General features: G+C 44.0%; 1 protein-coding gene across 12 annotated transcripts in view; it reads left to right on the top strand.

Annotated features, from left to right (window-relative positions):
- TTLL7 (tubulin tyrosine ligase like 7) overlaps positions 1–20137 on the top strand; it is a 138810-nt gene that overhangs the window by 47418 nt on the left and 71255 nt on the right. For all 12 annotated transcript variants that reach the window (XM_025183193.2, XM_006120299.4, XM_025183191.2 and 9 more), the window contains 6 exons: positions 163–343; positions 558–689; positions 4622–4743; positions 5427–5494; positions 12864–13022; positions 14095–14311. In XM_025183193.2, the coding sequence (XP_025038978.2) occupies positions 163–343; positions 558–689; positions 4622–4743; positions 5427–5494; positions 12864–13022; positions 14095–14311 (879 nt within the window). The remainder of the gene's footprint in view (positions 1–162; positions 344–557; positions 690–4621; positions 4744–5426; positions 5495–12863; positions 13023–14094; positions 14312–20137) is intronic.

Raw genomic sequence — 20137 nt, 5'->3', positions numbered from 1 at the left:
TTGGAAGAGTGCATTTTGATTAATACATTGACATATTTTTGCTAGCTTGATTAAGTCTCTAAAAGTAAGCATCAATTTTGGGTATGCATATTGCCACAATCAAAAGGAAGAAACATCTTAATATGTGTTTTTCCTTTATAATGAAATTCTTTTAAAATGCAGATACCTGTCTCTTCCGTACCTGAGAGTCACCATAATCACAGATTGAAATGGTATGACACAAGCTTTGAATTATTTGACTCTGAGGGCCTTCCGCCTGGTTTTCTGAAAACTTGGAACAGAATTTGGACACCTGATTCTGCAAAGCCCCATGTTACAATGCCATCCTTGCCTAATGAGGGAGGTATGCAAATTGATTATAGAACTCTTGTATTTTTAATATGGCTCATTAATGATGGTGTTTCATCATTCTTGTAACTGTTAATCAATCTGAATCAAAGCTTACTAATCTGTAACTGGCTAACTCACATTTCTTTTGTACTGTTGTCTTTTCAGTTATGTGCATTATTTTTTGTGTTGTGGTATTGTTTGATTGTTACAAATATTATTTTTCAAAGATAACCAAGGAACCTCTTGTCTGACTTTGAGTTCAGAACTGCCTTACCAAAGCACAATTAAAAGAAAAGTCAGAAAGAAGAAGAAGAATGGAATCATCACTGCGAACGTAGCTGGCACAAAATATGAAATTGGTAGGAGGCTACAGATTCTGCTAATTTTTTAATAAGTACTGGGGTGTATGAAAAGAATCAATACCAGACTGCAGGAATAAAATAAAAAGTAGAATCAGGAAGGAAAGGGGACTTTCACTGTTGTAGGGCCCAATCCAAAACTTAATGAAGTAAATGGAAGGACCCTGCTATGACTTTAGTGGAGTTTGGGTCAGGCCCATAGTGATTTAATGCCATGTGGTTTTCTTTTTGACGTAGGACTATTTCTGTGATGTGCTATAGGATATAGCCATTGTTCTTGCATGTTTTCTGTACCCATCAATCCTGTTCTGCTATTAAAATATCAACAAACAATTAATAAAGCTTTAGAAAACTTATATGTTTAGCTAAATAATTATAACTTACACCTTTCTTTTCTTAAGGCTTTAATGTCAAATTCTTTAATCATTTCATACAAATCTCTCTAAGAAACTGATTATGTTCTTGTATGTCTCACACTTGAAGCTACTATCTGGTTAATTTTATACACGGTCTTCATGATGTCGATGGGGATATACAAAATGAGACTATTATTTCATGGCTTCAGATTTTAAAAAAATAGGTTTTTGGGAATGACATTTTATCTGTTTTGGGATGGGGGTTGCCACTGCTGCTACTTTATTAAAACTGAACAATGACCATGTTAAAATATATTCTCCTATTCATATAGCAATCTTCATAGTAGGCTTTTTCTGACATCTCTCCAGAAAAAAAGGGGCCAGTCTCCAGACACAAAGCATTTCCTTGCCATTGGAGATCTCCTTATTGACTGGCTGAGTTAGGAAACCCTGGTCTCCTTCAACTCTCCATGAAGCTATATCTTCATTTCAGGGAGTGCTCTTGGAGGTAGAAAATTATTTCTGGACTTTACAGTGATATTTGTGAGACCTGCTTTGTTTGTTACCTATGTGGACTGATGGTCCAGGATCTTCTACAAGTCCGGGGTTTGAAGTGGAAGAAAAAAGGTAGTACAGGCTGTACTTCCCTGACTGGTCCTGAACAAGGGAATTTGCCTGACCAGGGGAGGTAACTGCTGGTCCTTCTGCTGCTGCTGGCTATGAGATCAGTTCTGGTGGCAGCAGAAGGGTCAGCTTTGACCAAGTGAGAACTGGAGGATGGGGGCCGCTTGGGTGATGTGTCAGGGTAGCTGCAGAGCCCCATGGCTGGGGACCCAGAACACAACCCTTGGGACCAGGGCTGCACACCTGGCCCACTACACACACTGCTGGGCTGCGCTCCTGACCCCTGACCATGAAGCTCTGCAGCCACACTGTCTTTGCCCCTGACCTTCCCCCCATATTTGCTCCTCCCCCCCACCCGTCTTGAGCTCAACTCTGCAAATGAGATACTGGAAGCTCTGGAAGGGCAGGGGAAGAGCTGCTGAGTGCAGGGGCTAGTGTCCCTAGCTTTTTTCCATGAGTGCTCCAGCCCAGGAACCTTGGTAGGTCTTTGGTGTTCTGGTAGGCTTACCTCCTTCTTGTTTTAGAAAAGTAAGAGGAGGTATCCATTCAGAGTGAAAAAATGAGCTGTGATTCAAATAGCAAAATCTTCATAGTTTGATTCCCCATCTCCTTTCTAGATGCCAGTGATGGTGCTCCTTTTGTCTGTTAATCCCCTTTTTAGGTGACTGACTCTCCTATAAATTGTATAGGGAGCCTGGGAGCTTAACTCAGGGTAGGTAGCAGTGTACCTAAAAGTTAGGAACTGCAATACTGAGTATTGCAGCTCCTATGGGTGTCTTATTATTCTAATTCTTCATTTAAAAAAAATGCAACTTTAAGTCTAGAGTGCAATATGGCAGTTGGCATATGCAGTGTCTCAACAGCCCATCAGTTTGAGTCTTGCCTTTGTTCTGGGAGAGCTCTCAGCTGCTCAAGGAATGGTAACAGATCAGTTTTGTTTCTTCACTCCCCTGCCAATCCTCCTTATTTTTATACGCATGATGGAACCAGTTTCTTCTGCTTCTGATTTCTTCACCATCTAGCAAAAGCAGAGACAAGTTTGGGTTCCACGGGTTCTTGAGTTCTGGCACACTGCCTTCAGCTCTCCTTCTTCAGTCTGGGCAGGCGGAGTAATAAAGCCGTTGGATAGAACAATCCTCCCCCACCAGATACAAGATTTTGAACAGAAAGTAGCCCCAGTAGCACAAAACAGAATATCCTTTTCCATTCATAGGGACTGCTCTTCAAGTGGGAAGGAGTTGCAGTGCAGCCACACTGAGATGATTGGTTGTTAGAAGTCAAAGGCCCAGACTGTAGTTCAATAAATGTGTGTCTCTTCTTTGGTCACTGGAATTTCTCATAAATCTGAGACTACTCCAAAGCCAGCCTAGGCTCTAGGCCTTTTTTTAATCTCAACTTTCATTGTGTAAGCAGACCCTAATGTAGCCAGAGGGATGTGAGCTGGCTCATTCTGCATTCAAGGCTATTTGTAGCAGCTGGGGAAGCTGTAGTCATGGACTTCTTCATCATGAGCCAACAGTGGGGTTCCCATGTTAAATATCTAATCCAAAGAAAGCGAAGGACCAACAGAGGTGGATCTATCTCTGTTGAAGATTCATGAAGACGTACCAAGTTGTGCCTGCATCCCATACCAGAATAAATTGTTTCTCACAGGAGTTTATGTTGAAGTTCAAAATAGCTCCTGAGCTCTAGTAGGCTCCCTAGGGTTGACTCTCCTCAGTGGGGCTTGTGTGTACTATGCCTATCTTCATACTATGTCGCTTTGTTCTTTCCTGCATGTTTTGATCAGCAGTAAAGTCATTTAAATTTCAGTACTGTAAACTTTAATCACTGGGATTCAGTGTTAACATGCAGTGAGATCAGATGTTGAATACCTATCAGAGCTATTGCTAAGAGTCGGTTAAACCAATTGCTGAATGAATAGGTGCAGGAAGCTCTTTAAAGCTGTAAATTCAATCACTGTAAAATGCTCATATAGCATTATACAATCTTCTAGGGAATTTTCTGTAGATTGTCTGGCATGGTTTTAATTAGTTAGGGTCTTTAGCTGCTGGAATGGTTGTGTTTCTAATTTCAAGTGAGATGTTGCTTTTGATGACCGTACAAATACTCTTCTGGAGTTTTGGTCATTAGTGGAAGTTTTGTCATATGGGGAAAGCTTCAGATCCAGAAAGTTGCCAGTCCCACCTGACGAGATGATATCAGAGCAAGTCTATTATACAGATTGCTGACTGAACAGTTTCTAAAGAAACCTTACTTGCACTCGGGGGAAACAAATCTTGAAAATTCTTCTGGGAAAATTCTTCTTCTATCATCAGACTTTTTTTTTACATTAGAACAATGCATCAATTTGCATTTATAAGCATTAGATCCTTGGTTTAAGGGGCATCCTTGTCTGCTGGCTTCAGTGGCACCAATAGTCCTTGCTGCTGTCAAATTAACATATGTAATAGCAAGAAACGTGCTAACTTGCCAACTTGCAATTACATGTTAATTTGACAGCAGAAAGGACTATAGGTGTCACTGAAGCTGGCCGACAAGAATGCCCCTTAAATCAAGGATCTAATACTTATGAATGCAAATTGATGCATTGTTCTAATGTAAAAAAATTATTTGGATCCAAATATTCCAATAGCAAGATAATCTGAAATCCATTTGAGTTTTAGTGGTTTGTTACTAACCCATTTTTAGATAGTTAAGAAGCTCTTTGCAGTTCTCATTGCAGATTTTACTTTGTTTCCAGTTACCGCATAAGCTGTATAAGTAGTTATGCAATAGAGAGATGGATACTGTCCAAACTGAATATCATAAACTGAACAATATGAACTGTATTAGCTTGCATGCTAATATTGATCTGTAGCAAAGAGTGAATTTCTACTGAAAATTAATACTCTATTTTATATGTGGAAGGTTCATTTCAAACTATCATGTATATGTATCACTTTTGTGTAGTTCGTTTAGTAATAGAAGAGATGGGGTTTGTGAAGACAAGAGATGAAGATGAGACTGCTAATCTCATATGGAGCGATTCTGCTGTACAACAAGAGAAGATTGCGGAACTCCGAAACTACCAGGTGACATGTAGCATGCTTAATGTTCCTGAATCAGATTTTTTTTAAATGTATTCTGAAGTCATGAATTAATCACTATAATAGTGCTGGGTCATTTGTACTCATCACCAGACTAGAAGGCAGAAACAACTGCTGCACCAAATATTTTGATACTAAGGATTCTTAATTTCTATCTTGTTTTCCCAGTGTGAAGTTTCTATATTACTTGGCCTCTGATGGCAACATCTTTGGTGTTCTGTAGTTGCTTCTGCCTGCCTGCCTGCTCAGAAATTCAGTGTTTTATTCAAAATACAGAAACATTTATAGGGTAAATTGGATATGAATTTACATTTTGGTAGATAATCAAAATCCCACTCCCTCGTATTTGTCTGTAAATTGTCTCCTTCCTTTTTAACATTCATTTGTGACAACATTATTTGTTTACATATAATTTTCTCAGTTAAAGGATCTGATTCACCTCACACTTATACTAAAGTCGATGGAGATATGCAGGAATAAATCCAGTGGGAGAAGAGAATGTGACCTATGACATCTAGAGTGGCCTCTTTGATATCGAGCATAATTTAAAACAATCGTTGCCAATTCATATATAATGTGATCTTAATATAATTGATACTTTGAGATATTTGTCTATAATATTTGTGATTGAAATGCATACAAATACCAACGTTCACTTTTTTTTCTAGAGAATCAACCATTTTCCAGGAATGGGAGAGATCTGTAGGAAGGATTTCTTAGCAAGAAACATGACCAAGTAATTTACTTCTTTCTAACCTGGGAATGGTGTTTGGAATGCAGATTTAAATTGAGACTCTTTTTCAAACTTTATTTTTAATGTGTTACAGTATTGAATTGTCTCTTATGAGAACTGTTTGTTTCTGCTGGGTACCAAAACAGAGTCATGAAATAATTTCTGAGATTCTCTATAGTGTTGGCCCCAATCCCGCATGGTGTTGAACAGGGTGGATTTCTGTGCCTATCTTGGAAACTTCACTGATGAAGTTCCATGAATGCACAGCAGTCTGTCCACATACCACACAAGGCAGGATTGGGACATTTTATCGTAACATGCTCTGAGTACACATGCACATGCATGATTTAGCAACAGAAACAAGAGTAGTGGAAGTAATCAAGTATATTGATGCATAATACCTTAGTAATATATTAGCTTTTAAAAGAACTAGAAGTTGTATGACACTGTGTATATCAGATACATAAATGTAAAGTATCTTATTGCTAAGAAACTAGTCCTTCGCTTTTGTGGACAGTCTTCTAAAATGTTCATTTCTCCCTCATTATTGAAAAACATACAAGGTAGTCAGCCATAGACTCAGTGTAAATTGACACTGCTCCATTGAAATCAGTGAAGCTACTGTACAATGATTTATGCTGGTTGAGGATCTGGCCCAATAAGTGTAACCTATAAGAAACAAACAGAACATGATGAGTAATTAGCCTGTCCAAATGAATATAGAAAGGTTTGTGAATATATCAATATATGTACAATATATGAATTCAAGCAATTTATTTGTGTATGTGAATTGCCTAAGTATCTAGAAGCCCTTGTCATGGACCAGGACCCGCTAGACTATACCATCACAGAACAAAAAGACAGTCTGTACTTTGATGAGTTGACAATATAAGTGTAAAACAAAAAGCAGACACAGTACAGTTGATCAGTACTGATCAGTATGATGGGCAATGTTATGTTAGTCATAACAACTTCATGTGTGAGATTTTTTTTAAATGTGCAGAGCAATAAAGTGCTCAGGTTATCATGCATATTTTCAGGTTTAGGCTGAGAACTTGCCTCTCAATCTGCTGAAGCCCAATTATGGGATATAGTCTCAGAATGTTGTCTGTGACAGTGCTACAAGAGACTATATTGTGAGATCAATTCATATGCAGAAATAGTTTGGGGGCAAGTATATTTCTGGTGGAACTTTAATCCCTGCTGTAATTTTATTTATTTCAGTAATCTAACCTATTTTCTGTAAACTCAGTGTTGTGAGTCAAAATTTGATCTTAATAATTTACAGAGATAAAAGTGATATACCTGACGACTACTTTGTGAAAGAGGCAAATTTGGATCTAAAGTTAGAGGGAATTGTGAGATATGTCCGGGAATACTACAGTATATGGAATGGAGGCTTTTGTTCCTGATTACTTTTCCTTGTTAATATTTGTGACTATGTACATCAGAGTACATAATTCTTATTTTTGGCCTCTTGCTTTTGTGTTGCATACAGTCTCTTCTTTTTCTTTGTTTCTTTATTTGTAACATGGAATGATGCACAGCTGCTTTTGTTTATGATCTTACATCTCAGCTCTGCTTGTTTTTTTTTCAAGAGTGCATTAGATTGTTGCTCAGATTTTTTTTAAATTGTTGTCTTTGCTCTATTGTGCAGGTCTTTCAATGACAGTCATGCTTGCAATACAATACAAATACAGCTCTTGCATTCTATTGAGACAATGGGGCACCAGGGCAAGCAGAAACAGAGTACTGTATTTTGCAAATAGAAGCAGCAAATGTGCATAACAGAGTGTTATCTCTAAATCCTTTCTTTAAAAGATACAAGCAAGCAAGTAAATAAAATGGAGAAGAAAAGCTTTAGAATAAAACTTTATCCCCACAATAACATAAAGGCCTGGAGCTTAGCCACAAATCGAAAAAGCAACATGTTAATCTGGTAGCATGTTTAGTTAAATGTGTTGCTCATGAATGCAGAGAAAAAAGGTGTAATTATATATGAAGATTCAGAAGAATATAGGGATTAGGATTTTAATCATATGATTCTCTCAAACACCATTGTGAGATCTATGCAGTTAATTTCCCCATGGAATTATCTGAAAATGTTCGTATGTATAGCCTTCTGAATGTTTCTATTTTAGTTTAGTGACTTTTGACAAATCACTTAATCTCTTGCTTCAGTTTGCCTATCCGTAAAATCAGTATAATATCTCTGATGAGCAACAAGGAGTCCAGTGGCACCTTAAAGGCTAACAATTTTGTTATGGCATAAACTTCGCAATTCAGAAAAGCTTATGTCATAATAAAATTGTTAGTCTTTAGGGTGCCACTGGACTTCTTGTTGTTTTTGCTGAAACAGACTAACCTCTGAAACCTCTCCTGAGGAAAGTAGTGATAGTTAGGTCTCATAAACTAATTAATGGGCAGACTTACCTAACGCATGTGATAGTGCTTTGGCATGTTCAGATGAAATTCCCACAAGGATACAAACTTTTTATTAGTACAAGTACTCTTTTATTAAATGCTGTACATGATTTATACTTATTGGTAATGCACATTTAAAGAAAACAAGATGAAGATATTACTTTAAAATTCTAAACATCATATGTTGTATTAATATATTTTAAATTACTTCACTCTAACAATTGCATTAATTTAAGTAGAAATGGGATCAAAGAAAAATGGGATCCCAAAACTATCTTGGTGCATATAATCACCAAAATAAGACTTAGGGATTTGTTTTTGTGCTACTGGAGAAATAAGATGACTCAGGTAATATTTTTTAGGGTATGTTTACATAGGGAAGGAAAATTTGCTGCTGGTCCATGCAACTAACTCAGGTTCATGGGGCTTGGGCTACAAGGCAGTTTCATTGCTGTTTAGATGTCAGACTCAGACTGGATCTCAAGCTCAAGGACCCTGCTCCAGCCCAAGCCTGGAAGCCTTCACAGCAATGAGTGGGTTCCACAGCATGAGCTCCATGCCCAAAGTCAGCTGGCATGGGCCAAATGCAGGTTTTTCTTTGCTGTGTAGACATGCCCTTGTTGACCGACTTCTTCTGGTGAAAGAGACAAGCTTTTTGGGCTCCAGAGAGGAGTTCTTTCCCATGACTGTCTAACAGATAAGAACAAATATAGCCACAACAACATATAATATTAAGAAGAGGATCGGGGAGAAAGGAGTTGAACAGATAGGAAGAGGAGATGAATTATAAGTAAAAGGCAACAAAGCAAATAACTTTTTTTTTAAAGGACTATTCACAGCATCTTCAAGAAAGAAAAAATACTTCAATACTTTCCTATAAACACTTCTCATGTCAACAATTGTTATGGTTGCAATAGAGATTCAGGTGATAGTGAACGGTAGAGATTGCTGTCCACGTGACTGAAAAAAGGAACAAAACTAGGAGTAAGACAGTAGGATGTGTGGTTACATTGAAGAAGTTTGAGGACTCAGTCATAAAGGATCAAGGTCAGCTGAATCACTTCCATCTTCTCACAGTCGCCTCCTGTTCCTGAAAAGTTACTAAATCTTGAGACAGAGCCATAGATGCAATTATACTGGGAAATAAACAAGTGATCTTGGCTTTGGTAATTTTTCATGCTAAATTTTATGTTCTGAACATCTATGATTTCTTTTACAGAGTGCACTCTGCAAATAATAAAAAGCATACAGTCTGACTGAAGAGCCACATGTATTAGTTAGAACAGCACTCAAAGAACAATAGCTTGCTTTTCTTACAGTGCTGTATTCTTCAGTCCTCTATAGTAAGGACTATAGAGAACCTGATGAGGGAAAATAGGACAAGAGAAACGGCACAAAAATGGCACAGTACTGGGTTGTTTTGGAAAAACAGTCCTACTATGATGAATTACGCCTGATTCAGGAAAGCACTCAAACTTGTGCTTAAAGCTAAGCACCTGATTGCATGCTTCCTAGAATAGGGGCCTTAGTGAGGAGAAAAGATAAAAGAAATATTTACATTTTAGTTGAACATCAGCGGGTGCCAAGGCTTGTATTTATTAAGTGCTGACAAGTCTGCTCAGTGGTATAAAGGGCATAAAAAAGTCCCTGCTATGAGAAATGTGTAGTTCAGAAGTAGTACCTAATGCCTTGAAACTGTATCCAGCTGGTGAGAGAGCTGAATATTCAAATATGTAGTTTAATTAAATGCCAACATGCAATAATGTGTGTTTTTCCAGTCTGTCATGTACTATATATTGGGATGTATACTTTATGCCGGGCTGGGCGCTAACACGGCCACAGTTTGCCAGGGTTAGCCCCTGGTAGGCTGCTATATTTATCTGCATGGCCACAGGTACTGGCGATCACAGCTCCTGTTGGCTGTGGACCACTGCTGCCGGCCAATGGGAGTGGTTGGAAGTGGCATGGATCGGGACATGGGCGGGGCTAACTGTGGTGGACTAAATCCAACCTGTGGGCTGGTATTTGCACACCTCTGACTTATGCCCTTTTAATGATGAAGGAAAATGTAGCATAAGAAATCCTTTGGGGGGTTAAAATAAATAGTGGTGAGATGAGGTATTCACCTAATAAGGCAGGAATATGTTTAGAGGTATAAAAGCAGCATAGTTTAATATTAGTTCTTAGTTTGTAAATATGGATAATATGGTGCTCTGTGCATAGGTGCTGGAACTACAGGTGTGGGGGTGTTGCAGAATCCCCTGGTTTGAAGTAGTTCACATTATATAAAGGATTTATAGTTTGGTTCAATGGCTTTCAGCACCCTCACTATACAAATTGTTCCAGCAGCCTGACTCTGTGCATGGTGTTCCCCAACTCAAATTGGTAAGTGTTAAATACAGCTAAGACTGTGAAAAACTTTAGTTTACTGCAGTGTGTAAAAACGTTAGTGGCTATTGTGGTTTCTGTAATGTTTGTTTAGTTAGCCAGTAGATTCAGTGACAGTGTATCTATTGTACCAATATTTTTAAGCTTTGGCTCCAGTCCTAGTCTTGCAGATGTGCTTGATTATTATGTCATTTCTGTTACTGAGAGAAGTTATTAATTAGGGAAGTTAAAATACGTTTAATTTTATAAATGAGTGACTGCTGTGAATTTAAGCGGTTACACATTTCCATGCAGGGGAGCCTGCCCCACCCATCCCCATTGCTTCTGATACAGAGGCAGCAGGTGTGGGGGTACCTGTGTGTAATTGTTAGGATCAACCGATGAGCCCAGGCTCATTGGTTAATCGTGTAAATGGCTACATGTTCACATCCCTACTATTAGTCATCTCTCAAGGTGCCACAGTTGGACTGAAACACTTGAAATGATACTTTAAGTCCACTTACATCCAAGTCATTGTAACTTTCAATGGCAGTGTAAGAGTGTAACTAAATCTAACCTGGGAGGGTACGTCTACACTGCAAGCTAAAGCTGAGTTAAGATGACAGTCTTCGGCTACGTTAATTGTGTACCTCAAGTTGAAGTACCTTAACTCGAATTTTGGCACTGTCTACACAACAGGAAGTTGAAGAAAGAACACTCTTCATTCAACTTCCCTTACTCTTTGTGAAATGAGGGCTAAAGAAGCAGGAGTAAGAAGCCCGTTATTTTGAAATTATTTCAAAATAATGGGCTTGCTGAGTAGATGTGTACTCTATTATTTTGAAGTATGAGTTATTTCGAAATAAGCTTGCTGTGTTGACATGGCCTTAGAGAATTCACTGCACAATGTTATATTTATTTCAAAAAGATCAATTTGGGCCATATAATGCTGCCAGTTTTATTTTGAAACTCTCAAATCTGGGGCTCCCGCTCGATGCTGCCTGGGTTTCCCTGGGTTTCCTTGCCAGCCAGCCTGGATGCTGCCAGCCCTGCTTGGATGACGATGCCCCGCTGCCCCTGGGGATTCCTCAGGCGGTCTCTCCAGCCAAATCTCACTTACTGCTGCCTGGCTCCGCTGCCATCAGGGGTTCTCTGGATGGGGCTGCCCAGCCTCCCCCAACCCCACTGCCACCAGGGATTCCAGAGCTTCCATGGCTGGGGCTCCCCACCTCCTGACCCTGTTGATGCCAGGGGGTTCCCCAGCCCTGTCTGACCCTGATAATGCTGGGGGAGTTCCCTGGCTGGAGCCACTCAGCCCATTGCTGGTGGGTGTTTCCTGAGGTTCCCTTATTGGGGCTACCTAGCCATCACTGGCCCACCCCACTGCTGGGGTCGGTCCTGCTCATGTGGGGGCTTCCCTGGGGCCGCCTAGCTGCCGCCTGGCCCTGCTGCTTGCAAGGGGTTCTCCAGGCAAGGCAGGGACTCCTAGTTTGCTGTCTGGCCTGGCTGACACCAGGGGTTCCCTGTCTGGGGCACGGGCTCCCTGTTTGCTGCCTGGTCCTGCTGATGGCGGGGGTTCTCTGCCCAGGGCAGGACTCCTCAACCTCCTGGCCCTACTGATGCTGGGTGTTCCCCAGCCGGGTTGGGGTTCCCCAGATGCCACCTGGTCCAGCCACTGCTGGCCCAGCCAGGGCTCCCCAGCCCTGCATCCTCCTAGCTGGCTTCTGCTCTCTGCCTGTGGGGTTCTTTGGTCCAGCAACATCCATGGCCCTGCCAGACCATGGTTGTTGCTGGACCAGAGAGTCCTGGATTTGGGAGATTCAACCTGTAATGGTTTTCTTGCATTTTTTTTCTCCTTTTTCCTTCATTCCCCCTGACCTCCCCAGTGACTTCTTGGCACCATTTGTATCCTCTTTGGTGTCATAATTTCCAGTTTGTAAAATGCTTCCAGAAACTTCTTGTAGTTTGGGTCCTTTTTTCTTCCCTGTCACCACCCACATATCCTTTTCCTCCATTCTAGAAACATGAATTTAGGTCCCTCCTAATCATTATAACGCACACACATGCTTTTCACTATGTATTCTTATGAATGTCTTCAGTACAAACATACCATGATAGCATCTTAGACTAGCACAAAATGTATCCCTAACGCCCTGGGGATAAAATGCTACCAAAATATTGCAACCAAAATGTAATAATTATAAGGCGGATATCTCTGCCAATAGGAGGATCTATGAATTGGTATATATCTTCATTACATTGTACACTTTAATTTAGGAAGTATAGCGTATCGCTAAGGATTTTTATTAATTGAGCCACATCTTTAGGAGAAATGAGTCCATGCATGAGGATATGCAAAAATGCAATATAGCTCTTTTTATTGTTCTGACTGCTTGCATATTAATGCATAGACAACCATTCTTAACTGTTTTGGACTAATTTTCTTGTTGCTCCTTTTAAGGCAATAAACTTGCTCTTCAGAGTCCCCATTCAGAATTCAATTTAGTCCTGTAGACCATCTGCAATAAGCCTAAATTTGAAGATAACAAAAGGTTTCTAAATTCAGTTTCCCTTTTTGCAGAATGATCAAGTCTCAGCCTCAGGAGTATAGTTTTATTCCTCGAACATGGATCTTCCCTGCAGAATATATGCAGTTTCAGAATTATGTAAAGGAACTGAAGAAGAAGCGAAGACAGAAAACTTTCATAGTCAAACCAGCTAATGGTGCGATGGGGCATGGGTAGGTTAATTGAATAGATTATTCATGTTATCTAAACAAAGGTGAAATATCTACAAATAATTTTCAAATAATGAGTGGCTTTTGAGATTAAATCTTAATTTTTGAGTGACTTATTGTATACTGCTGGGTTTAATGTATGGCTAGTAGTGTCAGTATAAAAAGGCTCTAATTTTGACAAAGGCCTACAGACCAGTAACAGCTGAGTTATAAAGCTAAATGAAAATGGTAAAAAGAGAAGTTTCCTTTCTGTGTTACAAAAAGCTTTTGCTGATAATGGGCTCAAATAGGACTTGAAATCAGGATTCCTTTTGTGAAAATATCATATAGGCAATATACTTTTATTTATGGGACTCAAAGTACTGGGGTGGGATGTTATAGGAACAATCAGGAGAGATAAAGTATACTGGTTTCAATCACAACTCTGAATTTTCACAGGTTTATTACTTTAACTCCAAATGTTAGTATTTTTAACAGAGATTTTAATGTACTGGAATTCATTATATCAGTTAGCTCAGACACTTAGTTATATGAAACATGAAATATATTAAATATTTTAAAAGTATATGTTTCGGGCTTAACATTTTCCAATCTGTTGATAAGTAAATGTGTGTAAGGGTTGATTCTACTACTTGAACTCAGGTTATAAGTAGTTCCATTGGAATCAGGTCAGCAGTAAAGTAGCATTGAAACCTAGATCTGGGGCAGAAGATGAACTCAAGAAAGTATCTTCTAAGCTGCATGGCAAGAAAAAATCTTAAAATCCACTGACTGGTCACTCTTCCTAGCATTTCTGAACAGCAGAGAGAAATCCATTATTCCAAACTCTAAAATGAATAGTAGAAGAAGTTATTTTTAAATGGTGAATTGATATTCTTCATCCCATTTTACCACTGTCAAGCATAGGAAGCAATAAAAACATGTAAGTGAATGGCATATTTGCTGTACCATGCAAATAAATACACAAATATCTATATTAATAACGGAATTAAGATGGTTCTCTGGCTGGTCAACTATGTACTTCAAAGAGTTGTGTCAAATGCCAGTGTTTTAAATTAACCTTTGTTTTAACCAGAATCTCTCTGATAAGAAATGGAGAAAAACTACAAGCTCAGGATCACTTGATTGTTCAGGAATACCTTGACAAACCATTTCTTATGGAAGGATACAAGTTTGATTTACGAGTGTACATTCTGGTAACATCCTGTGATCCATTAAAAATATTTTTGTATCATGATGGACTTGTGAGAATGGGCACAGAGAAGTACCATCCTCCCAGTGATTCTAATTTGGTAAGTGGATTATAGTCTCAATGTATTGCTTACAGTAATAGCACTCAGTATTTTGTAGGGTGATGATGGAATGACTGCCAGATACATAGCATGATTAGCATTTGGAGAAAAAAATAAATAAATGCCCATATTAACCCATAATTTAGATTAGGTTTTCAAATCCAGAATTAGTTTTATATTTGCCAAGCAAGGCCTTTCTGTTTGCTTAAAAATTAGACTGTAAATGAGAAGTTTAAAATACAGCCATCTAGACATTTAACTCATTATTGGCTCTGCAATGGTAGCACTTGTTGACATATCCTCATTGGCTATATAATACTCTTCAAACTACTCTGCTTCTTTTGTTATCCCCCAAAAAATTATTTCCAGAAAGAGAGAAAAAGACAACAATTATCAATATTCAAACCTAGGGCAGGGAGAGCTAAAGTGGATCCCATCAACAATTATTATATTGAGTTTTATGTATTAAAACTTTGTCTTTGGTGATGAGAAAGGGGCATCACTGAAGTCTATGGGTACATCTACACTAGCCCCCTAGTTCGAACTAGGGAGGCTAATGAGGGCGACTCCTCATGGAATGAGGTTTTGACAGTTAATTCGAACTAAGGGGTTTAACTCAGAATCCCGCTTCTCTGCCACGTATAGACGCGGGCAGTTATTTCGGGCTAGTTAGTTTCCAAAATGGCGACCAGCCAGGATTATGCTAATCAAGTGCGGGATATTTAAATATCCCGCGCTTCATTAGCAACTTCAGTCGCCCTCATTAGCCTCCCTAGTTCGAACTAGAGGGCTGGTGTAGACATACCCTGTGAGTTTTGCCATTGATTTGAATGGGCACAGAGCTAAATCCTTCTAGTATGTCAGCCAGGGACTTGAGATACTGTACAGAAGAGTGACAAGAAGATATCAGAGCTGGTATGTGGACTGATAATGGTTGCTATTGCAGTCAGTAGTCAGTCTTTGCAAGTGAGGAATAGTTACTGTGGATTTAAGGGGACAAGCAGTCCCCGGGTTACGTACAAGATAGGGACTGTAGGTTTGTTCTTAAGTTGAATTTGTATGTAAGTTGGAACTGGTACATATTGTAGGGGAAACTCTAGCCAAACATTTCTCCAGAGCTCAGTTTTATTCTCCCACACCTCACTTCCCTCAGTCCTTTATTCTCAAGCTGAGATGTCTGCTGAGACAAGCCGCTCCGCGTCTCCCTGGTCTGCTGGGGGGAAGCAGCTAGTGCGGGGTTGCCTCACCCCGTTTGTAAGTAGGGAGCCGATGTAAGTCGGATCCATGTAACCCGGGGACTGCCTGTATTATCAGAAACAATGACATCTACAGAGCAATGCTTATTCAGTGGAAGAGAGGAGTGAACAGCAGAACCCAAATAGCAACAGCCACCTCACATGTACTTACTTGTGGAAATATGTATGTGGCTGCTTTACCTAAAAACTTGGGGAATGCACCAAATCATGAGAGAGACATATTAATTTTACTCATTGTATAGTGTCTCCAAAGGGTCGCCAACTTTCTGACTGCAAAAAAAGAAAACTCTTTTTCCTGCCCTGCAACTTTTCCAAGACACTGCCCCCCATGTCCTGCCTTTCCCCTCCCTCACTGTCCCCTTATCACTCATTTTCACTGGGCTGGGCCGGAGGTTGGGGTGTGGGAAGAGGTGAGGCCTCCAGCTGGGGGTGCAGGCTCTGGTGTGGGGTTTGGAGTGCTGAAAGAGGGTCAGGGCTAGGTTAAGGGGCATGGGGTGTAGGCTCTGGGAGGGAGTTTAGGTGTGGCAGGGGGTCATGGCTCAGCTAAAGGATAGGAGTATAGAAGGGAGCCAAGGTTGGCATGGGGGTGAGGATGCGGCATGGGGTAGAGGCTGTGGGAGGAAGTTTGAGTTCAGGAGAGGGCTCTGGGCTGGGGCAGGGAGTAGGGCTGTAGGAGGGGACATAGGCTCTGGAGCTCCCAGAGGTGGCATCATGTCTTCCATCTGGATCCTAGGCAGAGGTGTAGCAGGCAACTCTGCACATTTCCCCAGCTACAGGCACCCACAGCTCCCATTGGTTGTAGTTTGGGGCAGGGGCAATGTACAGTATTCCCTGGCTATCCCTGAGCCTAAGAGCTGGAGAGGGGACATGCTGGCAGCTTCAGGGAGCCACACAGAGCTGGGTGTGGAACTGACCTTAGCCCTGTTGTGCCATGGACTGGACTTTTAGCATCTCAGAGTTCCACGGTCCCTTTTCAACTGGGCTTTCTAGTGGAAAACTGGACATCTGGCAACCCTCTGTCTCCAAGGGTACGTCTAGACTACAGGGTTTTGTCGACGGAAGTTTTGTCGACAGATACTGTCGACAAAACTTCTGTCGACATAGAGCGTTTAGACACATTCAGTTCTGTCGACAAAGCAAGCTGTGCGTCCAGATTGGCACGGACGCTTTAATGCAAAAAGCACTTTTGCGCAAAAGCATCCATGGCCAATCTAGACACGCTTTTGCGCAAAAAACCTCTGATCACCATTTTTGCGATTGGGGCTTTTTTGCGCAAAACAAATCTGAGTTGTCTACACTGGCCCTTTTGTGCAAAAGCTTTTGCGCAAAAGGACTTATGCCCGAATGGGAGCAGCATAGTATTTCCTCAAGAAGCACTGATTTCTTACATGAGACCGTCAGTGTTCTTGCAGAAATTCAAGCGGCCAGTGTAGACAGCTGGCAAACTGGCCAGTCTAGACACAGCCTAGGAGTTTTAGGACACTCTCTGAGGGTATATCTACACTACAAAGTTAGTTCGAAGTAACGGACGTTAGTTCGAACTAACTTTCATAGGCGATACACTAGCGCTCCGTTAGTTCGAATTTAATTTAATTCGAACTAACGGAGCGCTTAGTTCGAACTAGGTAATCCTCATTCCATGAGGATTAAGCCTACTAGTTCGAATTAAGGGCTGTGTAGACCCTTAATTCGAACTAGTGGGAGGCTAGCCCTTCCCAGCTTGCCCTGGTGGCCACTCTGACCAACACCAGGGAAACTCTACTGCCCCCCTCCCGGCCCCGGAGTCCTTAAAGGGCCACGGGCTGGCTACACAATTTGTGCCAGTTGCAAGGCTGCCAGCACCCGTGCCAGCACACCCAGCAGCTGACACCCCATGAGCCAGCCACCCGATGCCACTCAGCCCTCCCCCTCTTCCCGGGACCAGCCTGGCGGCCCCCAGGACCCTGCCTGGGGCCGCAAGAGGCAGGCGCCCGCGTGGTCTAGTGCGGAGATCGTGGACCTCATCGAGGTTTGGGGAGAAGCCTCCAATGTCCACGATCTCCGCACTAGCCACAGGAACACGGCAGTCTACCGCCGAATGGCTGCCAGCCTGGCCGCCAGGTGCCACCAGCGCAGCCAGGAGCAGGTACGCTGGAAAATCAAGGACCTGCGGCAGTCCTACTCCCAGGCCTGCCTGCCAGGGGCTGACCCGGAGGCGTGCCCCCACTTCCAGCCTCTGGACCGCCTCCTGGGGGCTCATGCCGTCCCTGCCCCCTGGGACGTGATAGACCCCGGGGCAGAGGGACCGCTCCCAGAGACGGAGGAGGAGGAGGAGGGCTCCGAGAGCCAGGAGCCTGCCGGCAGCCTGCCCAGGACCCGGGACCCCTGAGGCACCCCACAGAGCCGCTCGCCTGTGTCATCCGAGGCTGGGGAGGTGACCACATGTGAGTACCATCGTGCTCCCCTTATGTGTACAGGGGGCTGGGGCGAGAGGGAGCCCAGGGACTGTGCGCCTGGGCCTTGCCCACCACGGAGCAGCAGCTGGGGATCCTGCAGGGGCCCTGGCCTTGCAGAGGGGAGCTGGGTTTCACACACCTGGGCCCCTGGGGTAATTGACCGCTGTTCTTGTTTCACCACAGTCGCAGCACCTGGGACTGCAGGGCGCACCACCCCGCCGGCAGCAGCCGTCCACGCCCGGGCCAGCAGGAGAGCCAGGAACCAGGAGGAGTACCAGAGGCGGCACCTCCAGTTCCTGGAGCAACAGCTCCGTATCCAGAACCACTGGGTCCAGGAGGACCTGAGGCTGCGCCGGAGGAGCTTGGAGGCACTGGAGGAGCAGGGCCGTGCCCTGTGAGGCCACCTCCAGAGCCTGCTCGACCGCTTCCCAATTCCTCCTTCTCCCTCTTCTCCCCCTCCTGCTCCCCCTCCTGCTCCCGCTCCTGCTTCCTCCACACCCCCCGTCCCTCCTGCCCCACCCTCCACAACCATTCCCCACCAATGCCCCCGGACCCGCAGTGTTGCGAGACAGGAGAGGCAGCCGGACCCCCACCCCTGAGCTTTCCTTTCCCTTCCTCCCTTCCCTCCCTTCCCTCCCCTTCCAGCTCCCTCGTCCCAGGTTTCCCCCTCCCCTCTTTCACCCTCCTTCCTCCCTCCCCCCACCCCAGTTATGTTAAATAAAAAGACATTTTTGTTTGAAAAACAGGTGTCTTTATTTGACAGTAGGTAGAGAGGGGAAAGCGGAAGGGGGTAGGGTGGAAGAAGGCCCCAGTGGAGCATGCAGGGAGAGGTCAGTCCTCCTCCTCCACCAGGAAGCTCTCCCGCAGGGCTTCCCGGATCCGGACGGCCCCCCGCTGGGCTTCCTGGACGGCGGCGGTGCAGGGCTGACCGTAGTGGCCAGCCATGTGGTCAGCCTCAGCCATCCAGGCTGGCAGGAAAGCCTCCCCCTTTCTCTCACATAAATTGTGGAGCACACAACATGCTGCCACCACGGGAGGGATGTTGTGCTCGGCCAGGTCCAGATGGGTGAGGAGGCATCGAAAGCGGGCTTTCAGTCGCCCTAAGGCCCCCTCCACCACGATGCGGGCCCTGGTCATCCTGGAATTGAAGGCCTGGCAGGAGGGATTGAGGTGCCCCGTGTAGGGCTTCATCAGCCACAGCTGCAGTGGGTAGGCGGCATCCCCCACCAGGCACACGGGCATGTCCACGTCCCCGACCCTGATGTGGCGGTCGGGGAAGAAGGTCCCGTCCTGCAGCCGCTGGCACACGGAGGAGTTGCGGTACACCCGGGCGTCGTGTGCTTTGCCAGACCAGCCCACATTAATGTCCGTGAACTGTCCCCGGTGGTCACACATGGCCTGCAGGATCACGGAGAAGTACCCCTTGCAGTTGACGTACCGGGAGGCCTGGTGTTCCACGGCACGGATAGGGATGTGCATCCCGTCGATGGCCCCCCCGCAGTTGGGGAAGCTGAGGGCGCTGAATCCTCGGATGACGGCGTCCGGGTCGGCGAGGCGGACCACCCTGCGGAGCAGCACCCGGTTGATGGCCTTGACCACCTGCGGAGAGAGACGCAGCAAAGCGCCAATCAGTGGGGCGCCCGGGTGGCTGGGAGCATTCGTGCCCTGGCAGTGCCCCGCGCCCCACTCTTGGAAGCAATCCTCTGGCGGCGTGTAGTACGGCCGGGACAGACCGACCCCTCCGGTGCGGGGCGCTTTCGCCTCCTCCCTCCCCCCCTTTGTCCCTGGGGCGGCCCATCCCCTCCTTTCAGCCCCCCTCCACCCCCGGCTCAGTGGCCGACGAGTGCCGTACCTGCATGAGCACCGCTCTGACAGTGGATCTCCCCACGCCGAACTGGTTCCCGACGGATCGGTAGCTGTCCGGCGTGGAGAGCTTCCAGAGGGCGATGGCCACCCGCTTCTGGAGGGGGATGGCGGGCCTCATGCGAGTGTCCCTTCTGCGCAGAGCAGGGGCGAGCCACTCGCAGAGCTCCAGGAAGGTGTCCCTCCTCATCCTGAAATTCTGGGTCCACTGTCGGTCTTCCCAGCGCTCCAGGACGATGCGGTCCCACCAGTCGCTGCACGCTGGTGCCGGG

Source organism: Pelodiscus sinensis, chromosome 9 (assembly GCF_049634645.1).
Source record: "Pelodiscus sinensis isolate JC-2024 chromosome 9, ASM4963464v1, whole genome shotgun sequence".
NCBI classification, from domain to species: domain Eukaryota; kingdom Metazoa; phylum Chordata; order Testudines; family Trionychidae; genus Pelodiscus; species Pelodiscus sinensis.
This window is presented reverse-complemented; position numbering and strand designations above follow the sequence as displayed.